The sequence below is a fragment of the Carcharhinus amblyrhynchos genome, chromosome 2 (assembly GCF_965287045.1).
Source record: "Carcharhinus amblyrhynchos chromosome 2, sCarAmb.v2.hapA, whole genome shotgun sequence".
NCBI lineage: Eukaryota > Metazoa > Chordata > Chondrichthyes > Carcharhiniformes > Carcharhinidae > Carcharhinus > Carcharhinus amblyrhynchos.
In genome coordinates, this window is record NC_137325.1 from 74,780,106 (window position 1) to 74,806,863 (window position 26,758).

A 26,758-nucleotide genomic window follows, 5' to 3' on the forward strand; every position below is an offset into this window, starting at 1 on the left:
CATTGCATGATATCAGTCTGTTTGAACTGTAGCACTCAAATACACAGTGCTGCTTCTTCCTGTTTGCAATGGATGTTGAGTTATTGGCCATCAGATGCTGCATCATGGTTACTCCACAAGTGTGCTAACAGAGTTGGTCATCATGTCCATGCTGGAAAAGATGGGTTTCCAGCTCTGCAAAGCCCAATGCAAGGTTGATGCCAGCATCTTCCATGCTCCTTGATAGTGACTGCAAGCTTTCTGGCAGGCCTGTCAATGCATCTAACATTTCTGGCATTGACTGTGAGACTATCTTCCTGGTTGTAGAAGGATTCAGAAGATGAAGGGTTAACCTGGGAGTGAATACAGTACCACCCACCAGTGATGTAAGAAAGTTTCTGACCTTGATCTTAAATCAGCAGTGTAGAATTAGGTGGCAAGGACAGTCATGGAGTTCTCTCCATACCTGTACTTTCTACTATGAATGTACACAGTTCAATAATGTTAATAAAGACTTCTTGGTAACGTGTACAAGACCGATTAATGGTGTCTATATAATACACACCACGGGTAGTGACAACTCAACAACCATGCCGAAGGAAGGAAGTGCCGTGGACGTAGTGTACATGGACTTCAGCAAGGCGTTTGATAAGATCCCCCATGCAAGACTTCTTGAGAAGGTGAGAGGGCATGGGATCCAAGGGCCTTTGGCCTTGTGGATCCAGAACTGGCTTGCCTGCAGAAGGCAGAGAGTGGTTGTGGATGGGGCTTTTTCTGAATGGAGGTCAGTCACCAGCGGAGTGCCTCAAGGATCTGTTCTGGGACCCTTGTTGTTTGTCATTTTCATAAATGACCTGGATGAGGAAGTGGAGGGATGGGTAAGTAAGTTCGCTGATGACACGAAGGTCGGTGGTGTTGTGGATGATCTGGAAGGATGGCAAAAGTTGCAGCAGGACATAGATAGGATGCAGGACTGGGCGGAGAAGTGGCAGATGGACTTCAACGCGGATAAATGTGTAGTCGTCCATTTTGGCAGAACCAACGGGATGAACGAGTACACTATCAAGGGCAGAAGTCTGAGTAGTGTTGAGGAGCAGAAGGATCTTGGGGTCCGGGTCCACAGGACTCTTAAATCGGCCTCGCAGGTGGAGGAGGTGGTCAAGAAGGCGTATGGTGTACTGGCCTTCATTAATCGAGGGATTGAGTTTAGGAGTCGGGAGGTAATGCTGGAACTTTATAAGACCCTTGTCAGGCCTCATTTGGAGTATTGTGCGCAGTTCTGGTGGCCTCACTATAGGAAAGATGTAGAAGCTATTGAAAGGGTGCAGAGGAGATTTACAAGGATGTTGCCTGGACTGGGAGGCATGCCTTATGAAGTTAGGTTGAGGGAGCTGGGACTCTTTTCCCTGGAGAGACGAAGGTTGAGAGGCGACCTGATAGAAGTTTACAAAATGTTGAGAGGAATAGATAGGGTGGACTCTCAGAGGCTATTTCCCCGGTTTGAAATGGTCGCTACGAGAGGACACAGATTTAAGGTGCGGGGAGGGAGGTTCAGAAGTGATGTTAGGGGTAAGTTTTTCACTCAGAGGGTGGTGAGTGAATGGAATCGGCTGCCGTCAGTGGTGGTGGAGGCGAACTCGCTGGGGTCTTTTAAAAGACTTCTGGATGAGTATATGGGGTTTAATGAGATTGAGGGTTATAGATAGGTCTGTAGGTTGGTAGGTGATGTGATCGGCGCAACTTGTGGGCCGAAGGGCCTGTTTGTGCTGTAGTGTTCTATGTTCTATGTTCTATGCCCCAAATGCTTTCACAGTATCTGTCCACAGTGTGTCCTAGTGATCTGTGGATTGAGGACCTCTCTAATCTACTTTATGCACCAAGGCCTTCAGTGCTGCGTCAAACGACTTGGAATCCACTGTATCCATCTTGTGCAATTCTTGTGCTTTTTCCAGGTCAAACTCACACTTGGAATGTTTTCTGCTACTTGCTCCAGTCACCCTTTAAAAGGTGCAGGCTTGCCTTGAACTCATGCTAGCCTGTGAAGATGCTATACTCAGAGCTCAGATGTGCAAATCAACCATAGCACATGATGCACACAAAAGTCATTGCAATGACTGTGTGCACAGCACAAAGTTTGCAAGCTCCCTATGTCTGAAGAAGTGACTGTGTCATGTGTGTGATGCATGATGACTCCCCACAGTTGTTTTCAAATTTTACTAAATTTTGCAGCCTTGTTATTTAAGCTAATTTATTGTGATAAATTGCTTTAGAAAATATTTCTGGTATTTAACAATATAAGCGAATACTTTCAACAAACCTTTGCCTTTTATGCAATCCTATTTCTTCTGCTTTTAGCAATATCCTGTCGCAAGCAAGATGGTGGTCAAGTGGACACTAATAATTGCAGGAAGTGGGCTGGCACAATGCCACCATTAACACAGCACTGTCAGTTGCCCTGCCAAGATGACTGCCAGTTCACCAACTGGTCCAAATTTTCTCCCTGCAGCGGGGACTGTGGTACAGTACAGACCCGAAGGAGGACACTTGTTGGTGAGTAATTAAACAAATAGATCACTATTAACAATCTGACTGTGTGACCATCGCACCTTATTCTGATACCACAAAGTAAAGGTGGGGCATATGTGAAACTACTCCATCCTTGTTAGACCATAAGACATCGGAGCAGAATTAGGCCATTCCGTTAGAACGGAGTTGAGGAGGAACTTCTTCACTCAAAGGGTAGTGAATCTCTGGAATTCTCTGCCCGTTGAAGTGGTGGAGGCTACCTCGCTAAATATATTTAAGACGCGGGTAGATAGGTTTTTGGTAGGCAAGGGGATTAAGGGTTATGGGGAGAAAGCGGGAAAGTGGAACTGAGCCACTTCAGATCAGCCATGATCTTGTTGAATGGCGGGGCAGGCTCGAAGGGCTAGATGGCCTACTCCGGCTCCTATTTCTTATGTTCTTAAGTTCATTCGGCCTATCAAACCTGTTCCACCATTCAATCATGGCTGATAATTTTCTTATCCCCATTCTCCTACTTTTTTCCCATAACTCTTGATCCCCTTATAATCAAGAATCTATCTATCCCTGTCTTAAAGACACTCAAGAATCTGGCCTCCAAAGCCTCCTGCAGCAAAGAATTCCACAGATTCATCACACTCTGGCTGAAGAAATTCCTCCTCATCTCTTTAAAGGATCATTCATTTAGTCTGAGGTTGTGCTCTCTGATTCTGGGTTTTCTAACTAGTGGAAACTTCCTCTCCATGTTCACTGTATCCAGGCCACACAGTATCCTGTAAGTTTCAATAAGATCCCCCCTCATCCTTCTGAACTCCAATGAGGACACACCCAGAGTCCTGAAATGTTCCTCAAATGACAAGCTGTTCATTCCAGGGATCATTCTTGTGAACCTCCTCTGGACCCTTTCCAAGGCCAGCACATCCTTCCTTATTCAGTCCTATTTTATCATGCACATCCATATGGGGCCCAAAACTGCTCACAATACTCCAAATGAAGTCTGACCAGAGCCTTATACAGCCTCAGAAATACATCCCTTGTATTCTTGCCCTCTCAACATGAATTCTACCATTGCATTTGCCTTCCTAACTGCCAACTGAACCTGCACGTTAACCTTGAGAATCTTGAACAAGGACTCCCAAATCCCTTTGTGCTTCTGATTTCCGAAGCATTTCCCCATTTAGAAAATAGTCTATACCTCCATTCCACCTTTCAAAGTGCATAACCTCACATTTTTCCACATTGTATTCCATCTACCACTTCTTTGCCCACTCCCCTAACCTGTCCAAATCCTTCAGCAGCCCTCCTGCTCCCTCAGTAGTACCATTCAGATATGGTACCTTTAGTTTTAACTTTTTACTATTTTTCTAATGTGACTTTAGTCACTAATGCTGTATTACTATATTAAACACTTGAGTTCTTCCTAAGAAAACCTGTTTGACTTTATCCAAATTACAACTCTGCTCTATAGCTTGACTTATCTATTTAGTCTTACAAATTTCATAGAATCCCTCTAGTGCAGAAGGAGATCTCTCGGCCCATCGAGTCTGCACTGATAAAAATCCCACCCAGGCCCTACCCCTGTAATTTCACATATTTATCCTAACCCCACTGACAATAAGGGACAATTTAGCGTAGCCATTCAACTAACCCGCATATCTTTGGACTGTGGTAGGAAACCAGAGCACCCGGAGGAAATCCACGCTGACATGGGGAGAATGTGCAAACTTCATGCAGACAGTGACTTGAGGCTAGAATTGAATCTGGGTCCCTGGCACTGTGAGGCAGCAGTGCTAACCACTGTGCCACCGTGCCGCCCTACCAATATCTGAATCCTCCTACCCCTACATTTATGTAAAACCATATCTACCACGCGAGTTATTCAATTTGCCAAGGCGTTGATTTCTGCTAGCTTAAATGTGATCTGTGCCAATTGAATAGATCTCATTTTTCACAGTTCCCATGTTAGTATCCTATGAATTAAAACTCATGCCTCCAACACCATGCTTTCGTCAGGCATTTAAACTTCAATCTGTTGATTCCTTTGCCAAGTTACTCCAGACTTAGGTAGCAATTCGGAGATTATTACCTTTGAGATGCTGCTTACTCCAGCACCTCAAACTCCTTCAGCAAGATCTCATTCCTAGCTCTACTTCTGTAGATGGTTTTTATGTCAACCACAATAACTGGATCCTCTTCCTCCATTCCAGTCATTCCCCAGCCATGAGGGGATGCATCTTATCACAAAGGCTAATATTAGAATATGAAAGGCAACCACAATGTGTTAAATGTAATATTTCTCTGAGGCACTACATTACTATGATCCATCTCACAAACTCACTTTCAACTTTAGGTGTAATACTGTGCATTACACCTGAATAATGTTGGCGTTGATTTTGAAATTGGAGATCAAAAGTTTGCCTTCTGAATGCCCTGCAGACAGCTGTAAGATTATTTGCTAGCAATTGTAAGTTAGTTTCATCCTGATGTGTTCCTAAACAGATGTGTGTTTTTACTGTTAACTTCAGGGAAAAGCAAGAAGAGAGAAAAGTGTCGGAATACTCAACTTTTCCCACTGATTGAGACCCAGTTTTGTCCCTGTGACAAATATACAGCCCAGCCTATAGGCAACTTGTCTGACTGCATTCTCCCTGAGGGAAAGATGGAAACCTTGCTGGGCATGAAGATCCAAGGAGACATCAAGGAGTGTGGACGGGGATATCGCTATCAAGCCTTGGCCTGTCGTGACCAGAATAATAGACTTGTGGAATCAGGACGATGCAACAGACACGGTAAGTTAAAAAAAATTAAGTTCAATCGTTGTTTTGTTGGAATACATGTATCAGTATGTCAAAAATAAAATCACCATATGATATTTCTCTAACTTGCAACAAGAGAAACTACTATTGCATGTTGAACATAACATTAAAAATAGGAACAGGATTAACCATTTGTTCTCTCAAGCTTACTCTGCTTATGAACAAAACCGTGACTGAGCTTCTACATCAGCTCAATTTTCCCTTCCTATTCCCATATCCTGTCATTCCCTTACAGCCAAAGAATCTATAGGCCTCAGTCTTATTCAATACAGCTTCGAAAATGCTGGCACTAGGGATTATTGACCAATCTAACTAGCCAGCAGCTCTCTCTGAGGAATGACTTTCTGGGATGCACTACCTGGGAGGCTGGTAGAGGCGGGTTGCCTCACATCCTTTAAAAAGTATCTGGATGAGCACTTGGCACATCAAAATATTCAGGGCTATGGGCCACATGCTGTCAGGTGGGATTAGATGAAAGTTCAGGTATTTCTGAGCTGTTGATGACGACTCGATGGGCTGAAGGGCCTCTTCTGCACTGCGTGACTGTATGAGGAAGTCCAGGCTCCAGCCAATTTGTATGGCAGTGAATATACTTGATAACTGAGCATTGACAGCTGCCTGTGGTAGAGAATTGCAAAGATATCGGATATTTTAGATATTGGAGTTCCTCAGGGCCTTGTCCATCCCACCATAAAATTGTGGAGAAGTCAGGTGGACAAGAACCCAGTGGAAAGGACATCTGACAAATTTAATGGCCACTCACCCTGTCCCTAAATTCTGCAGTGTCTCTCCCTTTCCCCAAATTCCACAAACCCCCCCCTCCCCTCAGTGCAACCCATCGATCTTGCTGTTCTTCTGGTTGCTGCTGGAGCTGAAGAGGAGGAGCAGGAGGATGAATTGCGGGCAGAAGACTCCAAGCCTTACCACTCGCAGGATTTTAGGGAGATGGTCACCGGAAGCAGGATATGGTCATCATTCATCCTGGGGGATAGGGTGGGTGGATGCGAACAGGAGAAGGAAAGAGTGGAGACACCAGCAGTTCCGCACGCGAGCATCCTTTGAACAACTGCTGGACATCATGCGCTGCTGGCGGCTCCAGCTCCAAAAGAAAACAGTGCCATTTATTGAGGGACCTGGCACCTCGGGCACCCACACCCAGTGGCTGTGAAAGTGATGGCCACCTTAAACTTTTATGCCATCGGGTTCTTCCAAACCGCCAGTGGAGACCTTTGTGGTATTTCCCAATCATCTATCCACAAGTCAAGTGTGTCAAGGAGGTCACAGATGCCCTGTATGCCTGGGCTGGCTGGTATATTAAATTTGACCTGAACCAGGCCTAGCCTGCAGGATTTGCGGCCATCGCAGGGATACAAAATGTGCAAGGGGTTGTAGACTGCACCCATGTTGCCCTCAAGGCCCTGGTGAGGAATCCAAGAAGATCCATGAACAAAAAGGACTTCCATTCAATAAATGTGCAATTGTTGTGTGACCATCAGCTGAATATCATGCACGTCTGCCACTCTGGCAGCATGCATGACAGCTTCATATTGAGGAGTTCTGATATCCCGGAGGTCTTTGAGGAGGAGCCCAGGGTACAGGGATGGCTCATGGGGCCCATGGAGTACCTACTTCAGACTTGGCTGATGATGCCCATGTGGAGGTCTGAGACTGAGGCAGAAACCTGATAGAATGAGGCCCACGTTGCAACCTGTTCAATAGTGGGGTGGTGCATAGGACTCCTCGAGATGCAGTTCAGGTGCCTGGACTGCTCTGGCAGGGCCGTCCTAAATAGCTACTTTGATATCATTGCATTGAAGTGGTATGCTCTGCCCTACACAACCTGGCGCAATAGTGAAGAGACCTTTTGGAGGAGGAGGTTGTGGAGGCCGACCAGTTGGACATTGCTGGGGAGGAGGCCCCCAGCAAGAGGAGGAGGACGACGAGCAACATCATCCAGATGCTGGAGAGCATGTAGCAGCAAGGATCAGGTACGGGGCCTGTGTTGCTGCACACGGGACCCATTCCACCCTCCAAGTCCGACAATCTCCTACAACATTGTAACACCAGAATGGTGGGCCAGGGTACGTTGTGTTAGCAAGTTTCAGGCAGAAGGGAGATGATGACTTATGATCACTATTGTGATGATGCCTTGGTGCAAACTAGTCTGACTCCTACTTGAGCTCCGCATGCACGGTGGCACCTGGGCCCATGTCTCCGTGTGGGTAAGGGAGCACCAGACCCCCATGCAGGGCCCTGAGACGGGTGGGGTGGGGTGTAAGGGAATCTCTTATGGTTCTGGAGATGTCATGGCAAATGGTATAAGTTGCTGCCAATGCATGCCACCCACTGTAGCCAGTGGATTATTTAAGCGCCTTGATTTTCTCAAGTAGCATTGCATTGAGGAGCGTCCCCAATTGACATCAACGTGCAGGGTCCCTCCGATGACTGTTGGGGTAAGTACATTCCTGTTAAAGGCTAATCAGAGACAAATTAGTCACAGGTGTGGGGTGAAATAGCATTTATTGGTGCCAATAAAAGTGCTTTCAAAATAACACTAGTATAACAACATGTGAACCTGAGACTTTAAAGTGCCTACATATTCCATCTATCTAGCAATGCCCTTCACCTGTGCCATCTTAGTGCCGCTACAATTTCTTAACTTTACATAGCACAGTCTCTGAGAACCAAGTTAGCGACCATTTGTTTCGATTTTTGCTGGAAAACTGTGCTTTTACACTATGAACAATTTTTCTGAACCTTGTGTATACTTGCCTCCTCGGTAATATTTCAGAAACTGCATGTCTAAAATCTGATACCTGAAGGTCCCCTTCTTGATTCTTTTCCCATGGAGAACAGATTATTTTTAATAGTTCTGCCAATTTTAGTTTCTCCGATATTCCAATAGTACCAAGTAAAAGGGATGCACTCATTGGCTCTTACTAAGCTCTTCCAATTTGTGTTGGAAGGCTAAAAGAAAAAAATGGACTGCTTATTTGACACAAATATAAGACTGTTAGATATTCAGGTCAACTATAGTTCAGAAAAAATGTAGAAAATTGTTTTAGATACATGTAAGAATGCAATAAGTCTAAATGTTCCAGCATCAAATTACCCTAAGTTGCCCACCAAGGTTCCAGAAGAGGTTAATTTAAATATTTAGCCATCTTGACACCTTATTTGTCAGGTTAAAGGTAGCAATACTGACCCATTCATCCTACCCTCTTCTACTTGGGTTATACCAGATGTGGGTTCAACACAACCTTCTGAATCCACAAAGGCAAAATTTGGAGAGTGAAAGTGGTTCCACTGACCGGTGGGAAAAAGTATAATCCATACCTGGGCTAGAATTCTCCAACCTTGCCCATGGCTGGAATTCTCTGGTTCCCTTGCTGTGAATGGAGATTTGGCTGAGCACCAAATTCTACGTTCTCATTGGCAGCAGTGTTAGGGTGAATGGGGTTGGAGATTTCTGGCCCTGATCACAACTACAAAATAGCACATTGTGTGTAGCATGTTGTGATACATTCTAAAATATCAAAGCTAGCACAAAACCCCTTTGTATGAGAACGTTAGCCAAGCTGGTTAGGAATCAGTAGTGTGCGTTGATATCCTCAGTTTCAATTTTGGCCAGTTGAAGATGAGATAGATGGTAGTTACCTGCTTTTGGTCTAATCAGATCTGTTGTATTTTGTTGTTTCACCATGCTATTAAATGTTAAAATCTCAATGCTTGGAGGAACTAACCACCTTAACATTTTGGGGGTGAAATTGCTCTTTTTAAATGAACAATAGTGAATCAGCATCCTGTTTTACAACTTATTTTCCATTCACATCAAAAATGTATGTTTACACTAATTTTGAGAAGGTAAAGCTATCAGCATGAAGTTTCAGTAAATGGGAGTGTAGACTACAGGATCAATAATATAGAATTAGATCGACTGACTTTTGAGTGGCCGTGTGTAGACCATTCAATAATTATCCATTGGTTTCTTTTTTAAAGATATATACCGTCATTTAAGCTAAACATATATTAACTGAGCTAGTTTCATACCAATTTTGTGACTGTGATTTGAATATTGCATTACCAGGCACTACCATTTATTTTATTATTCTCTGACAACAGCTTACATAGAGGAGGCTTGCATCATCCCCTGCCCTTCCGACTGCAAGCTTAGTGAATGGTCCAATTGGTCTCGCTGTAGCAAGTCATGTGGTAGTGGAGTGAAGGTCAGATCCAAATGGTTGCGTGAGAAACCATACAATGGCGGAAGACCTTGCCCAAAACTTGATCACACCAACCAGGTAACCAGAAACAAATTTATTGCAGATTTCTGAAATGCATATTTTAAACCTTTCATTATGTAAACTGTTGAGATGACTGTGAACTTGATGTTTGATTAAACCGTGATATGCCACTACAGAAACCAAAAGAGAAAATGCTGAAAAATCTCAGCAGGTCTGGCAGCATTTGTATGGAGAGAAAAGAGTTGATGCTTCAAGTCCAGATGACCTTTTGTCAAAACTCTGTCAGCCTTTGACAAAGGTCATCTGGACTTGAAATGTCAGCTCTTTTCTTTCCTTACAAAAGCTGCCAGATCTGCTGAGATTTTCCAGCATTTTCTCTTTTGTTTCAGATTCCAGCATCTGTAATAATTTGCTTTTATGCCACTAGAGCTTTTGCAATGGAGTTTACTTGTATGTATCTTTGTAAAAGTGGCATATAACTTAGATATCAAATCAGCAATCTAACTCTAAAACAAATTTAAAAATACGAGATATTCTGACTCTACAGAATATATGTACTCCAATACAAAGCCAATTTATAAATATTCATATGAAGGCTGTTAGATTATTGGAAACATTTTAAATGTAATTTTAATTTCCTAATGCTGGCAGAAATTTAGTCGTTCCATTTGCTATGTTACGATATACAAATATAATATAACCCTGTTTTTGCTTGTGTAGTTGTGCTCTTCATTTCAATGTTGCTGTCAGTCCAGCTGAAACCAATAGTGAATAGTTCATAGCACTTTTATACTTGTAGATTTTGTAACATTTCTGCTTAGGGAGTCTTTACACGTCACACATTAATTACCCGAAAGAGTGTGATCGCATATAATTGACCAATAATGAACCCATAGCATACACAGGTGTGGAAATCTAAGAATCTGTGAAACATCTTAAAATCAGTTTTGTGATATGTTGAATCATGATTTCTGCCAACAAAACAGAAGTCCACAAGTCTACTTCTATTCAGTCTAGAAAAGGTGGTATTGTAGCATTGAACAGTGGAATGGAGCAGGGATATATTTATCAATGCCTATTGGATTCAGTTAAGTTTATTTATTAATCACAAGTAGGCTTACATTAATCCCAGTCAAAGTTGTGTTAAACATGGAGGAGCTGAACGGAGCTTGTGGCATAGTTCAAATAAATTCAGAAGGAAAAGGCTTCATAGGAATCAAAGGAAGCATTGGAGACATATTGGGAGCAGACCATGTTTCCCCCCTCCTGGCTATAGGTTTCTGGCCAGGTAGACAAAGAAAGGGAAAGAAATGTATCCAAATATCCGATAAAAATTTAAAAATGAGAAAAAGGAATCATCTTCTCTGTTTAATATTCAGGTTTGCTTTTGATACTACTAAGAGCACCATGCTAAGTGCAGTGGTGGCAGCAGCAAACTAAGAAACACCATATACTCGTGGATATCGAGAAATCAATGAAATGAGTCAGTTAATAAATACTCCAATGGGATTTGATGTCAAAACCTTTTCTTTAAAAATGATATATAAGTAATTTAAAAAGAGAATAAATGATGGCATAGCGTGCGACTCTTTTTTAAATCAAGCCAACTTCTATCATAACTCGAATCCAGTTTTGCACCTTAGAGACTCATTAGACTGACATGTTCAGCCAAGGCTCATTAAAATGGGCAGCTGGAAAGCAACTGTTAAGATGTGTGAAAAGACGAAATGTTGATTTGCTGTCTAAATAGGCAATGTGGGAGAAAAAATAATTCTGAAACTGTCAAGCAGCAGTAAGTCTATTCCAGATACAAAAGCCAAATAAAAACATCAGGAACTCAAGTTAGGAAATTTTCTGACTTGCCAGACCTGACTCAGTAAATCTACCACAACATGCACGGTTTTCACTCCAGGAGCTGGGTGTTGCATGGAATTGGACCCTCCAAGGCAGGCAATATCGGTTAGTTCAATGACCCACCTCAGTTCTCTGGGACTTAGTTCCTTTTGTTTCATAAGCTCAGGTCTTCAGCCCTCACCAATAGAGATTTTGTTCTAACTCTCACTGACAGCTGCACCACACTCCATGACCCTTCAAACTCCATATATTTAATACCAATTCAGGTCCCCTACCTATTTCCATGCCTCCTCATAACCCAGATGGCACCTCCATGACCAATCACCCAGTGTTCACCATAGGCTAAACTCACAAGCCACATGAAGATAAAAAAAATTCAAACAGTTTTAAATCAAGCTGCTCGGGTAAATAGCGATAAGTAACAAAGGCGAGACTGCCCCACTAACCTGCCATCGAACTGTTAAAAAAGGACGTACATTTTTTTAAAAATGTAACTTTCAAATGTTACAACAGGATAAAAGTTATTGGCAAATAATTTACTTTTATAAAACAAAACTAAGGCCGAATGCTTCTGAACATTTAACCAGGCAGCCACTGTAACTTCAATGGGAGTTTAACTGCACAACTTGGAGAAAAACTGCCAATCAGATTTGCAGAATCTCAACCTTAGTTGGGAAAATATGATTGGTCTACTTAAGGAGGGTTGGGAGGGGAGCAACCCTCTACCCACAACATACAAGCCAGTTGAGAGAGACAGGAAGTGAAAAAAACAAGGATTCCCTACTCTGGGGAGTTCATAGTTTCACTGACTTTAAAGGAGCCGTGCTAATACTGAAGTCAGTGCCCAATAATGTCATAACACAAAAAATCTTCAAACAGGTGAGGATGGGCACCAGTAGGAAAGGAGGGCTGAAGAGGTATCAGTGGGAGCTGGAACTACTGAAAATGGCAAATTTTTATAAGTTGAATTATTTTTGTAGTATAAACTACTATATTCAGTTGTATGGAGAATTAGAAAATCAAAGTTAAAGGAGAGGGTACAAGTGCAGGTTAATATTGGGGACTTTGAACTAGTTAAAGTTTCAAGACCACATAATAGAGCGGAGAAGGTGGCAGGAACCTCAGGCAGAGCAAAAAAGGGACAAATATGAGATGGGAGGTAGTCAATGCAGGACTAAATGCGTGCAGTATCCAGAACAAGCTTGTTGCGCACATTGAAATTGGCAGGTACGATGTTGTGTGCATCACAGATTCATGGCTACAAGGGGACCAGGGCTAGGATCTAAATATCCAAGGATATGTATTGTATCAAAATGACAGACAGATGTGCGAAGGAGACAGATTGCATTGTTACTAAGGAACAGCAAGAAGTGATATAGGATCAAAAGAAATAGAATGCTTGTGGGTACAGCTGAGGAACCGCAAAGGTAAAAAGGTCCTGATGGGAATTATGTACAGGCCCCCTAGCAATAGTCAGGATGTGGGGCAGAAAATAAATCAGGAGATAGAAAAGGCATAGAAAAAAGGCAATATTACAATAATTATTAGGGATTTCAATACGCAAGTGAACTGGGAAAATCAGGTAGGGTAGTAGATCCCAAGAAAAGGAATTTGTGGAATGTCTAAGAGATGGTTCTTTGGAGCAGCTTGTGACAGAGCCTACTTGGGAACAGGCAATTCTGGATTTGGTAATGTATAATGAGGCAGACTTGATCAGGGAACTTAAGGTGAAGGAACCTTTAGGGAGCAGTGACCACAATATGATAGAATTTACCCTACAGTTTGAGAGGGAGAAGTTGGAATCAGATTTAATGGTATTACAATTAAATAAAAGGTAACTACAAAGACATGAGGGAAGAGCTGGCCAGAGTTGATTGGAAAGGGAGCCTAGCAGGGAAAACTGTGGAACAGCAGGTGGCAGGTGTTTTGGGGGATTACTTGGGAGGCACAACAGAAATTCATCCCAAGGAGAAGGAAACATGCAAAGGGGAAGGCGAGGCAAAATGTTAGGTAAAATGTTAGAATCCGTGATCAAGGAGAAAATAGTGAGGCATCTTGAGGAGAATTGTTTGATAGAGCAGACACAGCATGGTTTCGTTAAGGGGAAGTCATGTCTGACGAATTTATTGGAGTTCTATGAGGATGTGTCTAGGGCAGTGGATAGAGGCGAGCCGGTGGATGTGGTGTTTCTTGATTTTCAGAAGGCATTTGATAAGGTGCCGCACAAGAGGTTATTACAGAAGGTCAGGGGGCATGAAGTTGGGGGTAGGGTGTTAGCGTGGATAGGAGATTGGCTGTCAAATAGGAGGCAGAGAGTGGGGGTCAATGGGTGCTATTCGGATTGGTGGTTGGTGACTAGTGGAGTGCCCCAGGGGTCGGTGCTGGGGCCTCAGCTATTTACCATTTATATAGATGATCTGGAGGAGGGAACCGAGTGTATGGTGTCGAAATTTGCTGATGACACCAAGATTGGTGGAACGGCAAATTGTGCGGAGGATGTGGAAAGTCTGCAGAAGGATCTAGATAGGCTGGGCGAATGGGCCAGGAACTGGCAAATGGAATTTAATGTTGGCAAGTGTGAAGTTGTCCACTTTGGTAGGAATAATGGTAGGAAGGACAATTACTTACGTGGCAAAAAACTGCAGCATGCAACGGTGCAGAGGGACCTCGGGGTCCTTGTGCATGAGTCGCAAAAACCCAGCCTGCAGGTGCAGCAGGAAGGCAAATGGGATGCTGGCCTTCATAGCGAGGGGGATTGAATATAAGAGTAGGGATGTCTTGCTGCAACTGTACAGGGCACTGGTGAGGCCGCAGCTGGAGTACTGTGTGCAGTTTTGGTCGCCGCACTTACACAAGGATATTTTGGCCTTGGAGGGAGTGCAGAGGAGGTTTACTAGGCTGATATCGGAGTTGAGGGGGTTGAACTATGAGGAGAGGCTGAATAAACTAGGCTTGTACTCGTTAGAGTTTAGAAGAATGAGGGGAGATCACATTGAGACATATGAGATGATGAATGGGATGGATAGGATAGAGGTGGAGAGGCTCTTCCCGCTCAGAAAGGACAGTAGGACTAGAGGGCACAGCCTCAAGATAAAGGGGGGGCGGTTTAGAACGGAGTTGAGGAGGAACCTCTTCACTCAAAGGGTGGTGAATCTCTGGAATTCTCTGCCCGTTGAAGTGGTGGAGGCTGCCTCACTAAATATTTTTAAGACGCGGGTTGATGGGTTTTTGATAAGAGAGGGGATTAAGGGTTATGGGGAGAGGGCGGGAAAGTGGAACTGAGCCACGACAGATCAGCCATGATCTTATTGAATGGCGGGGCAGGCTCGAAGGGCTGGATGGCCTACTCCTGCTCCTGTTTCTTATGTTCTTATGTTCTTATGCATCCATAGCTGATGAGCGAATTCAAGGACAGCATAAAAGCAAAACAAAAAGCATACAAAGTGATGAGGCTTGGTGAGAAGCCTGAGGATTGGGAAACCTTTAAAAGCGAGTAGAGAACAACTAAAAAAGCAATAAGGGGGAGAAGATGAAATATGAGTGTAAGCTCGCTAGTAAAAGGTAAGAAAAAGGCAAAAATAGACATTGAACCACTGGAAAATGAGGCTGGAAGTAATAAAAGGAAACAAAGAAACGATAGAGGAACTGAATAGTTACTTTGCATAAGTCTTCATGGTGTAAGACACTAGTGGGATGCCAGAGCTCCAGGAGAATCAGGGGGCACAAGTGAGTGTAGTGGCCATCGCTAAGGAGAAGGTTCTGAGGAAACTGAAAGGTCTGAAGGTGAATAAGTCACCTGGACTGGATGCAATACACCCCAGGGTTCTAAAAGAGATAACTGAGGAAATTGTGGAGGCATTGGTGGTGATCTTTCAACAATCACTGGAGGCAGGGAGGGTTGCAGAGGACTGAAAAGTAGCAAGTGGAACACTGCAGTTTAAGAAGGGAGGAAAGCAGCAGATGGGGAATTATATGCCGATTAGCCTGACTTCAATCACTGGCAAAGTTTTAGAGTCCATTATTAAAGATGAGATCATGGAGTGGAAGTGCATGATAAAATAGGACTGAGCCAACACAGCATCATCAAGGGGAGATCATGTCTGACAAATCTGTTAGGGTTCTTTGAGGAGGTGACAAGGAAGTTAGATAAAGGAGAACCAGTGGATGTGATTTATTTAGATTCCCAAAAGGCCTTTGACAAAGTGCCGCATAGGATACTCTTAAATAAGTTAAGAGCCCATGGTGTTAATAGTAAGATCCTGGCCTGGACAGAGGATTGGCTGACTGGCAGAAGGCGGAGAGTGGGAATATAGAGGTATTTTTCAGGATGGCAGCTGGTGATTTGTGGTGTATCTCAGGGGTCGGTGCTGTGACCATAACTTTTCACAGTATGCAATAACAATTTGGAAGAAGGAACTGAAGGCACTGTTGCTTAGATTGCAGATGATACAAAGATATGTAGAGGGGCAGATAGTATTGAGAAAGTGGGGGGGGGGGGGTGCTGTTGTTGCTGTTGAAGGATTTGGACAGGTTAGGAGAGTGGGCAAAGAAGTGGGAGATGGAATACAATGTGGAAATGTGTGAGGTTATGCACTTTGGAAGGAGGAATGGAGGCATAGACTATTTTCTAAATGGGGAAATGCTTAAGAAATCAGAAACACAAAGGGACTTGGGAGCCTTGTTCAAGATTCTCTTAGGCTTAACGTATAGGTTCAGTCAGCTGTTAGGAAGGCAAACACAATGTTCCTTTTCCTAATAGAGGGAAAAGTACAAACACTCCTGTCCACCAGAGCTCATTCATTCCCAAAAGCAATGCCACATACACAGTCATGGCTTCTGATTGCCTTTTATCTTATCCCTTCATTCTAGCACCCACCTGCTGCCTGTGCCCAATGTGCCTAGCTGGGTGCTGAACTCAGCTCTAGTCCGATTAACGGCCAGCCCTTGAAAATTGTATTGCATCCCTGCTGCTGCCGCATTACAGGGTCAGCATCTGTAAGTGTTCCAGGCATTGGGTTCCTGACCATGCAATGAAAATTGGATCCCTTTTCCCTGTACGTGTACTTGTCGGGTAGAAGTAAGGGCAATTGAACATTTTGGCCATTACATGTGTTTCCAATTCCAATCTAGCTTACGACTCATCTGTACTTCAGCCAGAGCTGCAGCAGGAGGGTAGGGGAAGGATTGTGAAATTTTGACTCTGTTGTTAAATGGAGTTGTCAGAATGCAAGAAATCCAAGCCTGATCCCCTTAGATTTATGAGGTTACTTATCAGCAGTAAACAAAGATTATCACTTTAATTTTAAATGTCTAATTATTTATTTTTAATTACAATTGATCTTTATGAAAAATTAATTATTGAGTTAATTAATATTTCTTTGTCTTTTTCCTATGACAACTTGCGTGCTTTCACAACAGGCTCAGGTAAGGCAGAATGATCTTCCCTTTAAATATATATGTGTTATGTGTGTGTGAATAGTATGATTACATTCTTATTTATTACAGTATTTGTATTAATTCTTAGCAGTTCATGTAAAATTTCTTAAAATTTGAATTAATTACCTGTCAGATGTGTGTGTGTGAATGTGTGTACTTGAAAGACTGCATCCCCCATGACACCTTGTTAGTCAGAGGCTAAGCTAAATGTGTGATAAAATTTTGACAGATTGTTAATGTGATATTTACATGAAGTTTCTTCTTTATACTCTAAACTTTAACATATTTTAGATAAGATAGTAAAGTGCACATGCACAAGAAATAGAAGCAGGGGTAGGCCACTAGGCCCTTCAAACCTACCCCACCATTCAATACAATCATAGCTGCTTTATGCCAGCCTCAACTCCTTTTCTGTGCCATTTCCCCATAGCTCTCCATTCCTTAATCTATCAAATAGTTATCCACCACTTTAAATACTTCTAATGATCCAGCCTCCTTTAGGGCAAAGAATTCCAGAGATTCATCCTCTCTATGAGAAGAAATTTCTATATACTTTAGTTTTAAATGTCTGGCCATTTATCTGGCTTTGTGCCCTTGTTCGAGACTCTACCATTATTGAAAACATCCCACCATCTACCTGTCAAGCCCCCTCAGGATCTTATATGCTTGAATATAACACGCTTTTTTAAATTCCAAGGAATACAGACCCAGACTATTTTGTCTCTCTTAATATGACAACCCTCTCATCCCAGGAATTAGCCTGGTGAATCACCTCCTGACTGCCTCCAATGTTACCATATCCTTTTTTAGGTAAAGGGACCAACAGTACATAGTATTCCAGGTGAGGCCTTATCAACACCCTGTACAATTGCAACAAAACCTTCCTATTTTTAAACTCCAAGCCCTTTGCAATAAAGGCCAAAATGCCATTTGCTGCCTTAATTACTTGTCGCACCTGCCTGCTGGCTTTAGATTCTTTAATGTCTTCATTTTAATTTACCTTGAGGTATCATAGCAGGGTGATCTTAAAACAATTAAAATCTTCAATTAACTGCCACTTGCAAATAAATGATTGTAACTTCATTCTTCATTTCAAATTCATGTTGTTTAGTATGAGATTACTTTCAGCAGGAAATGTTGCACAATTACATTGGATAAGTCACAGAAACCCCAGAAAACTGGCTCTAATATGTATGACATGTATATATGCTGATCTTATTTAGCAACAATAAGCCACTTGATACTGTTTAATTGAATATGCCAATTTATTTAATTGGAGATGATAACAGCTGTGTTGATATGTTTAATTAGCCTGTAGCTGATATGAAAACTTAACAGGTAATCTTTGAGAACAATTATTTCCTCTCCCCCTTCCCCAGTACATTCCTGACAAGAAGAAAACATTGTCTTTGGGGGCTAATTTAATTAATAGGACAAAGCTCGTTTTTTAATCAAGGAAATTCTTAAATTTCTTAAGAAAGTAATACTAAATGGGGATTGGGTGAAGTAGGTATATTTCTGTAATTGTTCAGAATTATTTTAAAATGTAAGCTAACAACAGAATCGACACATATTAAAATACATAGTAAACTAGCACATTCTGTATGCTGTATATTGTTTTTGGTATCAAATTTCTATCTGAGTGAACAGAAGGCCTGGACTTAATAACTGAAAAAATCATAAATTGAGGCAGTCAGACTCCTTTACAAGCTAATACGTCATCAACACATCACTCCTCTTTGTTAGTATACAAATAAATAGGGAGGATCAGTTGAAGTAATATTGGAAAGAGTTGTTTTAAAATAGACACTAACATATGCAGCTGTAGTTTGACTTACTAATTCACTAGATATGAAAAGTGACAAAAGCAAATAGCACTGTTTATCTTAGTCATTATAATACTTGAAGTATTTTTAAGGTTCATGGTGTTTCTCATGATATACTTTCTGCCATCACTGAATCTGCAATGTGAATCCAGAGTCAAGGCTGACCTGACTGTGAGGAGAACAACATGGTACTCCATGGAGAATACAGCCTTTTGCTCATTTGAATTTAACATCATAAGGAATGTAAATCCATTTGGGGCTGTGTTTAGCTTACCTGACAATTTAAATGTTTAAAGCATAAGCATTTCCTTTATTTTTTTTAGATATTTCAATTCTAACTCTTGGGAGCAGAGCTCAGAATACAAGTGTAAGCATAATTGCGGAGAACTTTCTCCTGAGTAGAATCATTTGAGTTCTAGTTAAAGTTTATTTATTGGTCACAAGTTAACAGTGCAATGAAATTACTGTGAAAATGCCCACAATCGCCACACTCCGGACCCTGTTTGGATACACTAAGGGAGAATTTAGCATGGCCAGTGCACCTAAACAGTACGTCTTTCGGACTGTGGGAAGAAACTGGAGCACCCAGAGAAAACCCACGCAGGCATGGGGAGAACATGCAGCCTTCACACAGATAGCGACCCAAGCTGTGAATCAAACCTGGGTCCCTGGCGCTGTGAGGCAGCAGTGCTAACCACTGTGCCACCATACTGTCCCTAAACTGGAGCTAAGCAATATAAACAAGATATGCTCCATACTGCTGAGAAATGAGTAGTTTAAGCATTAATACTGCTTGCTCCTGGCCTCTATTAACTGTGAACATTGTGCTATTGTGAATAATTCACTTTTACAGAGACAGGTTATTTTACAAGAACAAGCGTTTTATGTGTTTTCTTTGAACCAAATGAAAGATTGTTCCTTCTGTATTTGTGTCTCTATCACAGCTATTGAAAAGATACTTAAGAACTCTGTATCTTTGCATTGTCATCACCATCATGAATTCTGACATCCCCACTACCACATTGTTGCTTTATAACAAATAATTACGGTTGGCTGTTTTCTTATATCCACCAAGGTCATCTTCTACCTTATCCAACCTTTGATCTTTGATTTTCCTCAGGGGCGTTTTCCAAAAGCTTCTCAGATCAAACTTTGCACAGCTGCAATAATTATCCAATCCATCATGTGGCCAAGACCAGAAGAGGGACAATGTATTTTTCTGATTGTGTTGAGTTGCACAAAAACCTTCTGCTCCTCGGAGAATAGAAATCAGAAGTTCAGCCAGTTCCAGTGGTGTTGAACTCAGAGTAATATCTTAACAGTGAGTATTTGAAGTTAGGAATATTTATTTAAATCTGTTTTATGTGCATCATTTTTATAGGTATATGAGGTGGTTCCCTGTCACAGTGACTGCAGCCAGTATGTGTGGGTAGCAGAACCATGGAGTGTGTGCAAAGTGAGCAATGTGGACCTAAAGGATAACTGCGGAGAAGGAGTGCAAACCCGCAAAGTGAGGTAAAGCTCAATAATCAACTTCTTAATTCAAAGGTCTGATTTGAAATTGAACAATTAGTGTATTATTCGGTCTTAACACAGATGTACCAAACACACTAAATGAAAGTTTCTTTATTAACGAATAACAAGGTTCAGGAGAGCTTTTCTATATATGTGTTGCCAGCTGACTAACGCTACTCTAAAAACGGCATCACAGGTTCACTTGCATCAATTCTTGTGATGACATAAACTGCGTACATATTCAGTCTTGTGTTAATCAGGGGATTTTCACAGTAACTTCACTGCTGTGTTACTGTAAGTCTACTTGTGACCTAATAAATAAACTTGAAGTATTAGAGCAATATCATAACATCCCTTTTCTCTTAAGTAGAAAAATATGTACTTAATGGAATAGGATCATTGTGAACCATAATTATACATGTATGGCACCCATATTAGTTATTCAAGTATCTCTGCAAAGTACAGGTAGTCTGCTGACTTGATCTGGTCTGGTAACAGTGAAACTTTGCTGAGATCTGGAATTGTTAACTCTCCTCTCTTGACTTGTAGATCAAGACTGACAATTATCATCTATTTGAACTTTGTGCACATTATCTTTCCTAATTGTGCTCTCAGAACTTGAATATAAATGTGTTCTTTGTGCTGTAGACGTGTTAGCTATGATGCTGTTGGAAAGCTCTCAACTGACATCTATTCCTCCATCCAGGGTGATTACCTTGTGGTGTTTTGATTGCAGAATTAATAACTTTATGATTTACAGCATTCATTTTCTGATCGATTTAATCCTAGATAGTGGGGGGATAATGTAACTCAATTTACAGCCCACTTCCTGCATGTCTTGGAATGGCTTATTGATCAACAGTGGATTAGTATCTGACCGGTCTCCTCCAGGGACCCAAAAAGACTTTAAATTGGACTCATTGTGTTTGCTACTGATGTGCTTGATACATCTCTTAGTTGGTGAATGATAGGAAATTTGGAGAAGTAATTGATAATGGGTAAGAAGTCATCACCTCAAACAGCGAATAAGTCAGTTGCGATTCTTGCCCATTGATTGTGATAGAGCCATTCACTTCATGCAATGTTCCATGTGTTGATTCGACCAATTACTCCTGACATGCTTCACACCTCCTCACTGTTCTATGTATTTATTGATCCCTCGCCAATAATCCGTCTCATGTACAAGTCATCTTGATCTTTCAATGCCTGTGTGACCTTGATTATAACTAGGTAAGTGCATCTTGACAAAGCATTTTGGTATCGATACCTGTCTGCTCTTGAAAATTACTCTGCTTGAAATGCCAAATTCATCATGGTGCGGCTGAAAGATTCTGAGGTCTGTAGGAATCTGGCCATTCACTTACGATGAGCTCTCATTAAACCTTAAGATTACTGGAACTTTCCCTTTAGAGTTCTTCAAATTTTTTCTTTCTGTCCAAATTGTATTAGGTGAGTGTTGAAAATATCTTCTAGTTCCACATCAATTTTGTCTATTTGATCATCCAATGATGTATCTTCTATATTCTTGGGATTAAGTAACCTGCTCAATAACCATGATGTTTCCAAATTTGCACTTTGCAATCGTACATTGCATTTTAATAGCAGTCTTTGGAGTCGAGATGGTGTGTTGGTGAGTGGCTTTTGTCAAATCAATTCTAGTAGCTTGTGATCTGTATCAATAACAAAGTGCTTGCTGAACAGGTACGTATGACACTGCAATCAGTGTTTGCCAATGTTTCTCTTTCAATATTTGAATAGTTCACCTGAGTAGGTGTCTACTTCTTTTCAAGCCTTTCTACACACTCGTGCTCAGTGTCCTTTTAGACCACTTATTTTGCCTACCTGACCTACGGGTGTAGCTGTTTCAAGTGCTTTGATGTATTTATTGTCTGTTCACAGCTACAATATTGTATTTTCTGCCATCTTTGAGTAGACTGATGTCTCCTACTTAACAGATTCTATTGGAGCCAATGTGGTTACCAGCTCAGTGATTCTCATTGAGTTTCGAGAAATCACAATTGTTGCCTTTGTCTCACCATCTACCGGTGACTGGTTAATTGTTTCTTTGGGCTGTTGTCTAAAGGCATCAGTTTGAGTCAATGGATTCTAAAGCTGACATTGACTCTTAACTGATCTTCCAGCATTATCCAGAATTCAGCTGTGTCTTTCTGCTCTGCTTCTGATATTCCAGGAATGTTAATGGGATGGAGACCTTCATTGCCAATCATTCTCTTTATTTTTATTGCTTATTCATTGATTCCTGCAACTACAATATCTAAAAAAACAGTTCCATACATTGGGGAAATAATTTCTCAATTAGAATCATGGAATCCCTACAGTATAGAAGGAAGCCAGACCCTATTTCTGCAACCCCAAGCATTCACCTTGCTAATCTCCTGGCACTAGGGTCAATTTAGCATGGCCAATCAACCTAATCTGCACATGGATTGTGGGAGGAAACCCATGCAGAGATGGGGAGAATGTGCAAACTCCACATAGACAGTGACCCAAGGCTTGAACGAGGGGCCCTGGCTCTGTGAGGCAACAGTGCTAACCACTGTGCCACCATGCCACATAAAAACACAAGGGAAATGATTCTTAAGTTTGCTGATGACAAAAAACTATGTGAACAAATTAGGATTTCAGAAAAAATAAACAGATCACATGCTGATCTTGATACAATGGGGAAAAGCAGTTTAGAAACAGTTGGGGTTTAAATTGACAGCATGTTGAAAAGCTAGTTCCATCTTATCGGCTTCTACATTTATTTGCAGTGTGTCAGGTTGTGTGCGAATAACTCCCTTAGGACTGGTGGGTTGTTAATTTCAAAATGTTAATAGCTCATTAAGAACAATCTTAGCAAATCTTAATGTGACTGCACATTGGTTTCCTGGAGGCTGCCAGTGAAAGCAAGTCAAGAACACAGCAGCAATTAAGAGAGCTAAAGAAATGACAGGCAAAAAATCCCATATGTACTAAATCAGAGCTGCTTTCTTGCCTAATTGTGTGAAAGTATAATACTTCCTCTAAGAGATGACTTTCATTACTTAGCAGGTTTGTGTTTCTGATCTCTGTTGGAGCTCTGGTTTATCAGATCACAATGGGTGCCACATATGCTGCTTTTCTTTGGAACTCAGATGAGGACCAAAATAATCAAGAGATGTAGCAGCCTTCCCTTCACAGACTTGCTGCTGAGCAGAGAGATGCAGCTCATAGGAGACAACATAGCATGGGTGCCAACAGAGGATCCACTTTCTCTCCATGTCTGAACATTAGTGTTTCAGAGGCCCAGGGTCTCATATTGGGTATTTAGCAGGCATCTGCAGCCTCGGGGAACAAGATACAGTGCCAATTTAGACATAGTAGCCAGTCTTTACCTGTGACTGCCAAGGCTACTTCCTGGTCTCTCCAGAATCCCGCAGTCAATCACCACAAATGCATTACACAGGTACCTGATACCATGGTTGGTAATTATGCACACTGTACCAATCAGTGATGTCAGCCAGAAGGAGTGGGCATTAAGGTGTGTAGCATCTTCACAGGTGCATGCTTGTGGTACTGAATACACCAGTAAATCATTTGGGCGTGTTCAGTAACCGCAAGAGAGAGGAATGTCATGCAGTTAATTCATCAGCAGTAGTCTGCATTGCTGCACAGAATGCCAGGATGCTCTTTAAATGGCAAGCTTCAGTTAGGTTCCTAAACTCACTTGGAAGGGAGGCAAATCTCACCCCCACTGCTTTCAGTTAAGTCTTATCTTCTTAGTAATCACAAGTGAAAAGGCCACTTGCCAAAGAGCAATGGAAAATGATTGAAACAAATAATATTTATATGGCTCAAAAATGAAGCAGAAATTTAATCATCTAATGTGATGTTGCACATCCATGTGCATACTTTTGTGCAACCACAAATATTTCTCTTCTTAGCACTTATATGTATTACAACTCCTGTTTCTTCAGTAGAGGTAGTGACAGGTTGCTCCAAACTCTGACAGCTGAGATGCTCTTGACCAATGTCCTCTGGGCTTGAAGCTTCTGGTAGCCAGTGACTCCATAACAGGTACCTGTGCAGGAGCAGATTCAACCATCAGGATATGAGGTGGTATATGGGTACTGACTGAGCTGGGGGAGATAGGAGACAGCAGGTGAAAAGTTGAACCACTTTGAGTTGAGTTTTCACTTCCATGTACGCTTTCATCATCATCCCTCTGATTGCCCACCCACCATCTCCAGCAAACGTGGACCAGACAGCACTTTTCAGTAGGTGCCTGAGACCAAGGTTTCATCATTCCTATTCAATGTGGTATTCCAATTGTGCAAGCCATTGATTGCCAAGGGCTCCATCTCCCCATTTTCGACAGCAAGGCATATCAAGACTTCATTGATCTCCAATGAATCTCCTCCACAGATATTAATAGTCAGATTGACAGTGAACCACCTCCAGTTGTCTGCCTCTCCCTGATGTTCTTTGCTCTCTTCTCCTATAAAGAGGGAAATAAGAAACCTATGAGAATGAGAACTGCAATGTGTTGGATGGAGGGTGACTGAGGTAGAGTTCTGGCATTATTAGGATTGGGTGAGTGCCAATAATGATTGGGCAGCTGGGAATGTGAGAAACTACGTAGAGAGAGAGAGAGATAGGTGAACATGTAGGTTGGTGTAATATCGTGAGGGATTAGGTCTTAGATGGCAGAGTGAAGTGTTGATGTGATTGACACACATCAGGATATAGGTGCTCAGCTTTCCTGTCCTGCTTAGGTCATTAAGCTAGATTCAGTATTGAATTGAGGAGCGTGGCACCACACCCCTGCTCCTCACCCCAAACTCAGCATGTTCCAGCCACACCTTCTTGCTTTCACTGACAGGCTTCTTCCTTCTATCAGCAAGAAATCATATCTCTCTGTGGGCTCTGGCAGCTCACAACGAGGGCAGCAATACCAGAGTGAAGCACAGGAGGAACATTCTGACATTCCCTCCTTTTGTTTGCCCATCCTCAACTGTCATCTCTGCAAAGTCTCTAAATACTGGAGCTGAGATCAACTCATGAAGATTGGCATCATAATTGCTCACCTTAATTGATCAGGAAACCCAGGAGTCAGGTGCTAATGTAGTGACTGGCTTAAAGAGCTACCGACAGACACACTACAGTTACTTTTGGGTTTCTCATGCGTTACCCAACCACCTACCATCCCAATTCCACCCAATGTGTTGTCAAATTAACATCCTCTCTTATTTGGTTCAAGTGTATGTGTTGTGAAACTAAATCAATTTTTTCTGACATTAGGTGCATGCAGAATACAATGGATGGTCCTATTGAACCTGTTGAAGATTACCTCTGTGACCCAGAAGAAATGCCATTGGGTTCCAGGCAATGCAAGCTACCATGTCCTGATGATTGTGTTATGTCTGAATGGACACCATGGAGCAAGTGTCCTCTGGTAAGATGACAACTGGTTGCACTAAATCTTGTACTTGCGGACTCCTTCAATCATGAACAAACTTGGTTTTTGTGGTAATTTGCTTGCAATGTCTTAAAGTACTTTGATACCACATTTGCCTGGAGCTATATTAATTTGTGAAAATAATGCAGTACAATTAATTTCAGAGATAAAACAAGTCATGTGTATTGGTATTGACAAAACCCTTTAAATTCCCCCTCTAATTAACAAGGCAGAAACAAGTTGTTGCAAAGTACCTTCATTAGCAGAGACCTCAGTGTAGATTTTGACTTGGTGTGATAATGTAAAGTGTCTGATTACAAGTCAGCTGCACATTTACATCTGTCCTGATTTGTATTTATATTTACTTGTGTAGTGTAGAAATGGATAAACTGCCTGAATGAATGGATCTTGCCATGAGTCATATGAAAGCGCATTGTTGTTTTATTTCAGCCTTGTAACAGTAGTACTGTTCGAGAGCGATCAGCAGTTCCATTGAGGCAACCAGGAGAAGGGAAACCCTGTCCACCTGAGGCAGAGACGGAGACGTGCAATCTGAACAAGAACTGTTTTCACTTTGTGTACAATGTTACAGGTAACTGTAGCTTCCTTCTTAATGATATTTAAAAAGATTTTCAATATTCTCTGTTTAACCTTTATGGGTGAAAAATTTTAATCATGAGTTAGATAGGACATTTCCCACAAATAGTACATCTGAATTGTTAAAGTTCCCATGGTTTAAAATGGGTTTCCTCAATCATTTTCATGATCACTTTTATTACCTTGTACGTGTTCTCTAGAACAGCTTAAAAATGTCAGAGTAGTCAGACCAAAGTGGCAAAGGAATGTGGGAAACTGAAGTACCCAACTGTTCCAACTTTCAGGCTTCCCTTATTCCAGGTCCTACCTGAGCGATGCTGCCGGGGAAGCAGCCAAACCATCTTATTCCCTCTAGAACTGATGAAATGCCTCTCAACACCGATTTAGCAATACATTGGTGAGGTTTGAAATCCAGTTTTGGGTGAGCCTTCAGCAGCCCTGGTACACTATCTGTTTCAGAAACACAAACAGGCCAAAATGAATTCCCACAAAGCTGATCTGTGCATTTGGATTGATTGCAAAGCCTGC

At 41.8% G+C, this 26,758-nt stretch overlaps 1 protein-coding gene across 1 annotated transcript in view; it reads left to right on the forward strand.

Annotated features, from left to right (window-relative positions):
* The window catches only part of LOC145355412 (thrombospondin type-1 domain-containing protein 7A-like), a 429,239-nt gene that overhangs the window by 338,669 nt on the left and 63,812 nt on the right, over window positions 1-26,758 (forward strand). The window contains exons 12-18 of the mRNA XM_080207485.1: window positions 2,335-2,529; window positions 5,028-5,291; window positions 9,441-9,619; window positions 16,835-16,840; window positions 20,060-20,193; window positions 25,477-25,630; window positions 26,084-26,225. Coding sequence (XP_080063611.1) covers window positions 2,335-2,529; window positions 5,028-5,291; window positions 9,441-9,619; window positions 16,835-16,840; window positions 20,060-20,193; window positions 25,477-25,630; window positions 26,084-26,225 — 1,074 coding nt within the window. The remainder of the gene's footprint in view (window positions 1-2,334; window positions 2,530-5,027; window positions 5,292-9,440; window positions 9,620-16,834; window positions 16,841-20,059; window positions 20,194-25,476; window positions 25,631-26,083; window positions 26,226-26,758) is intronic.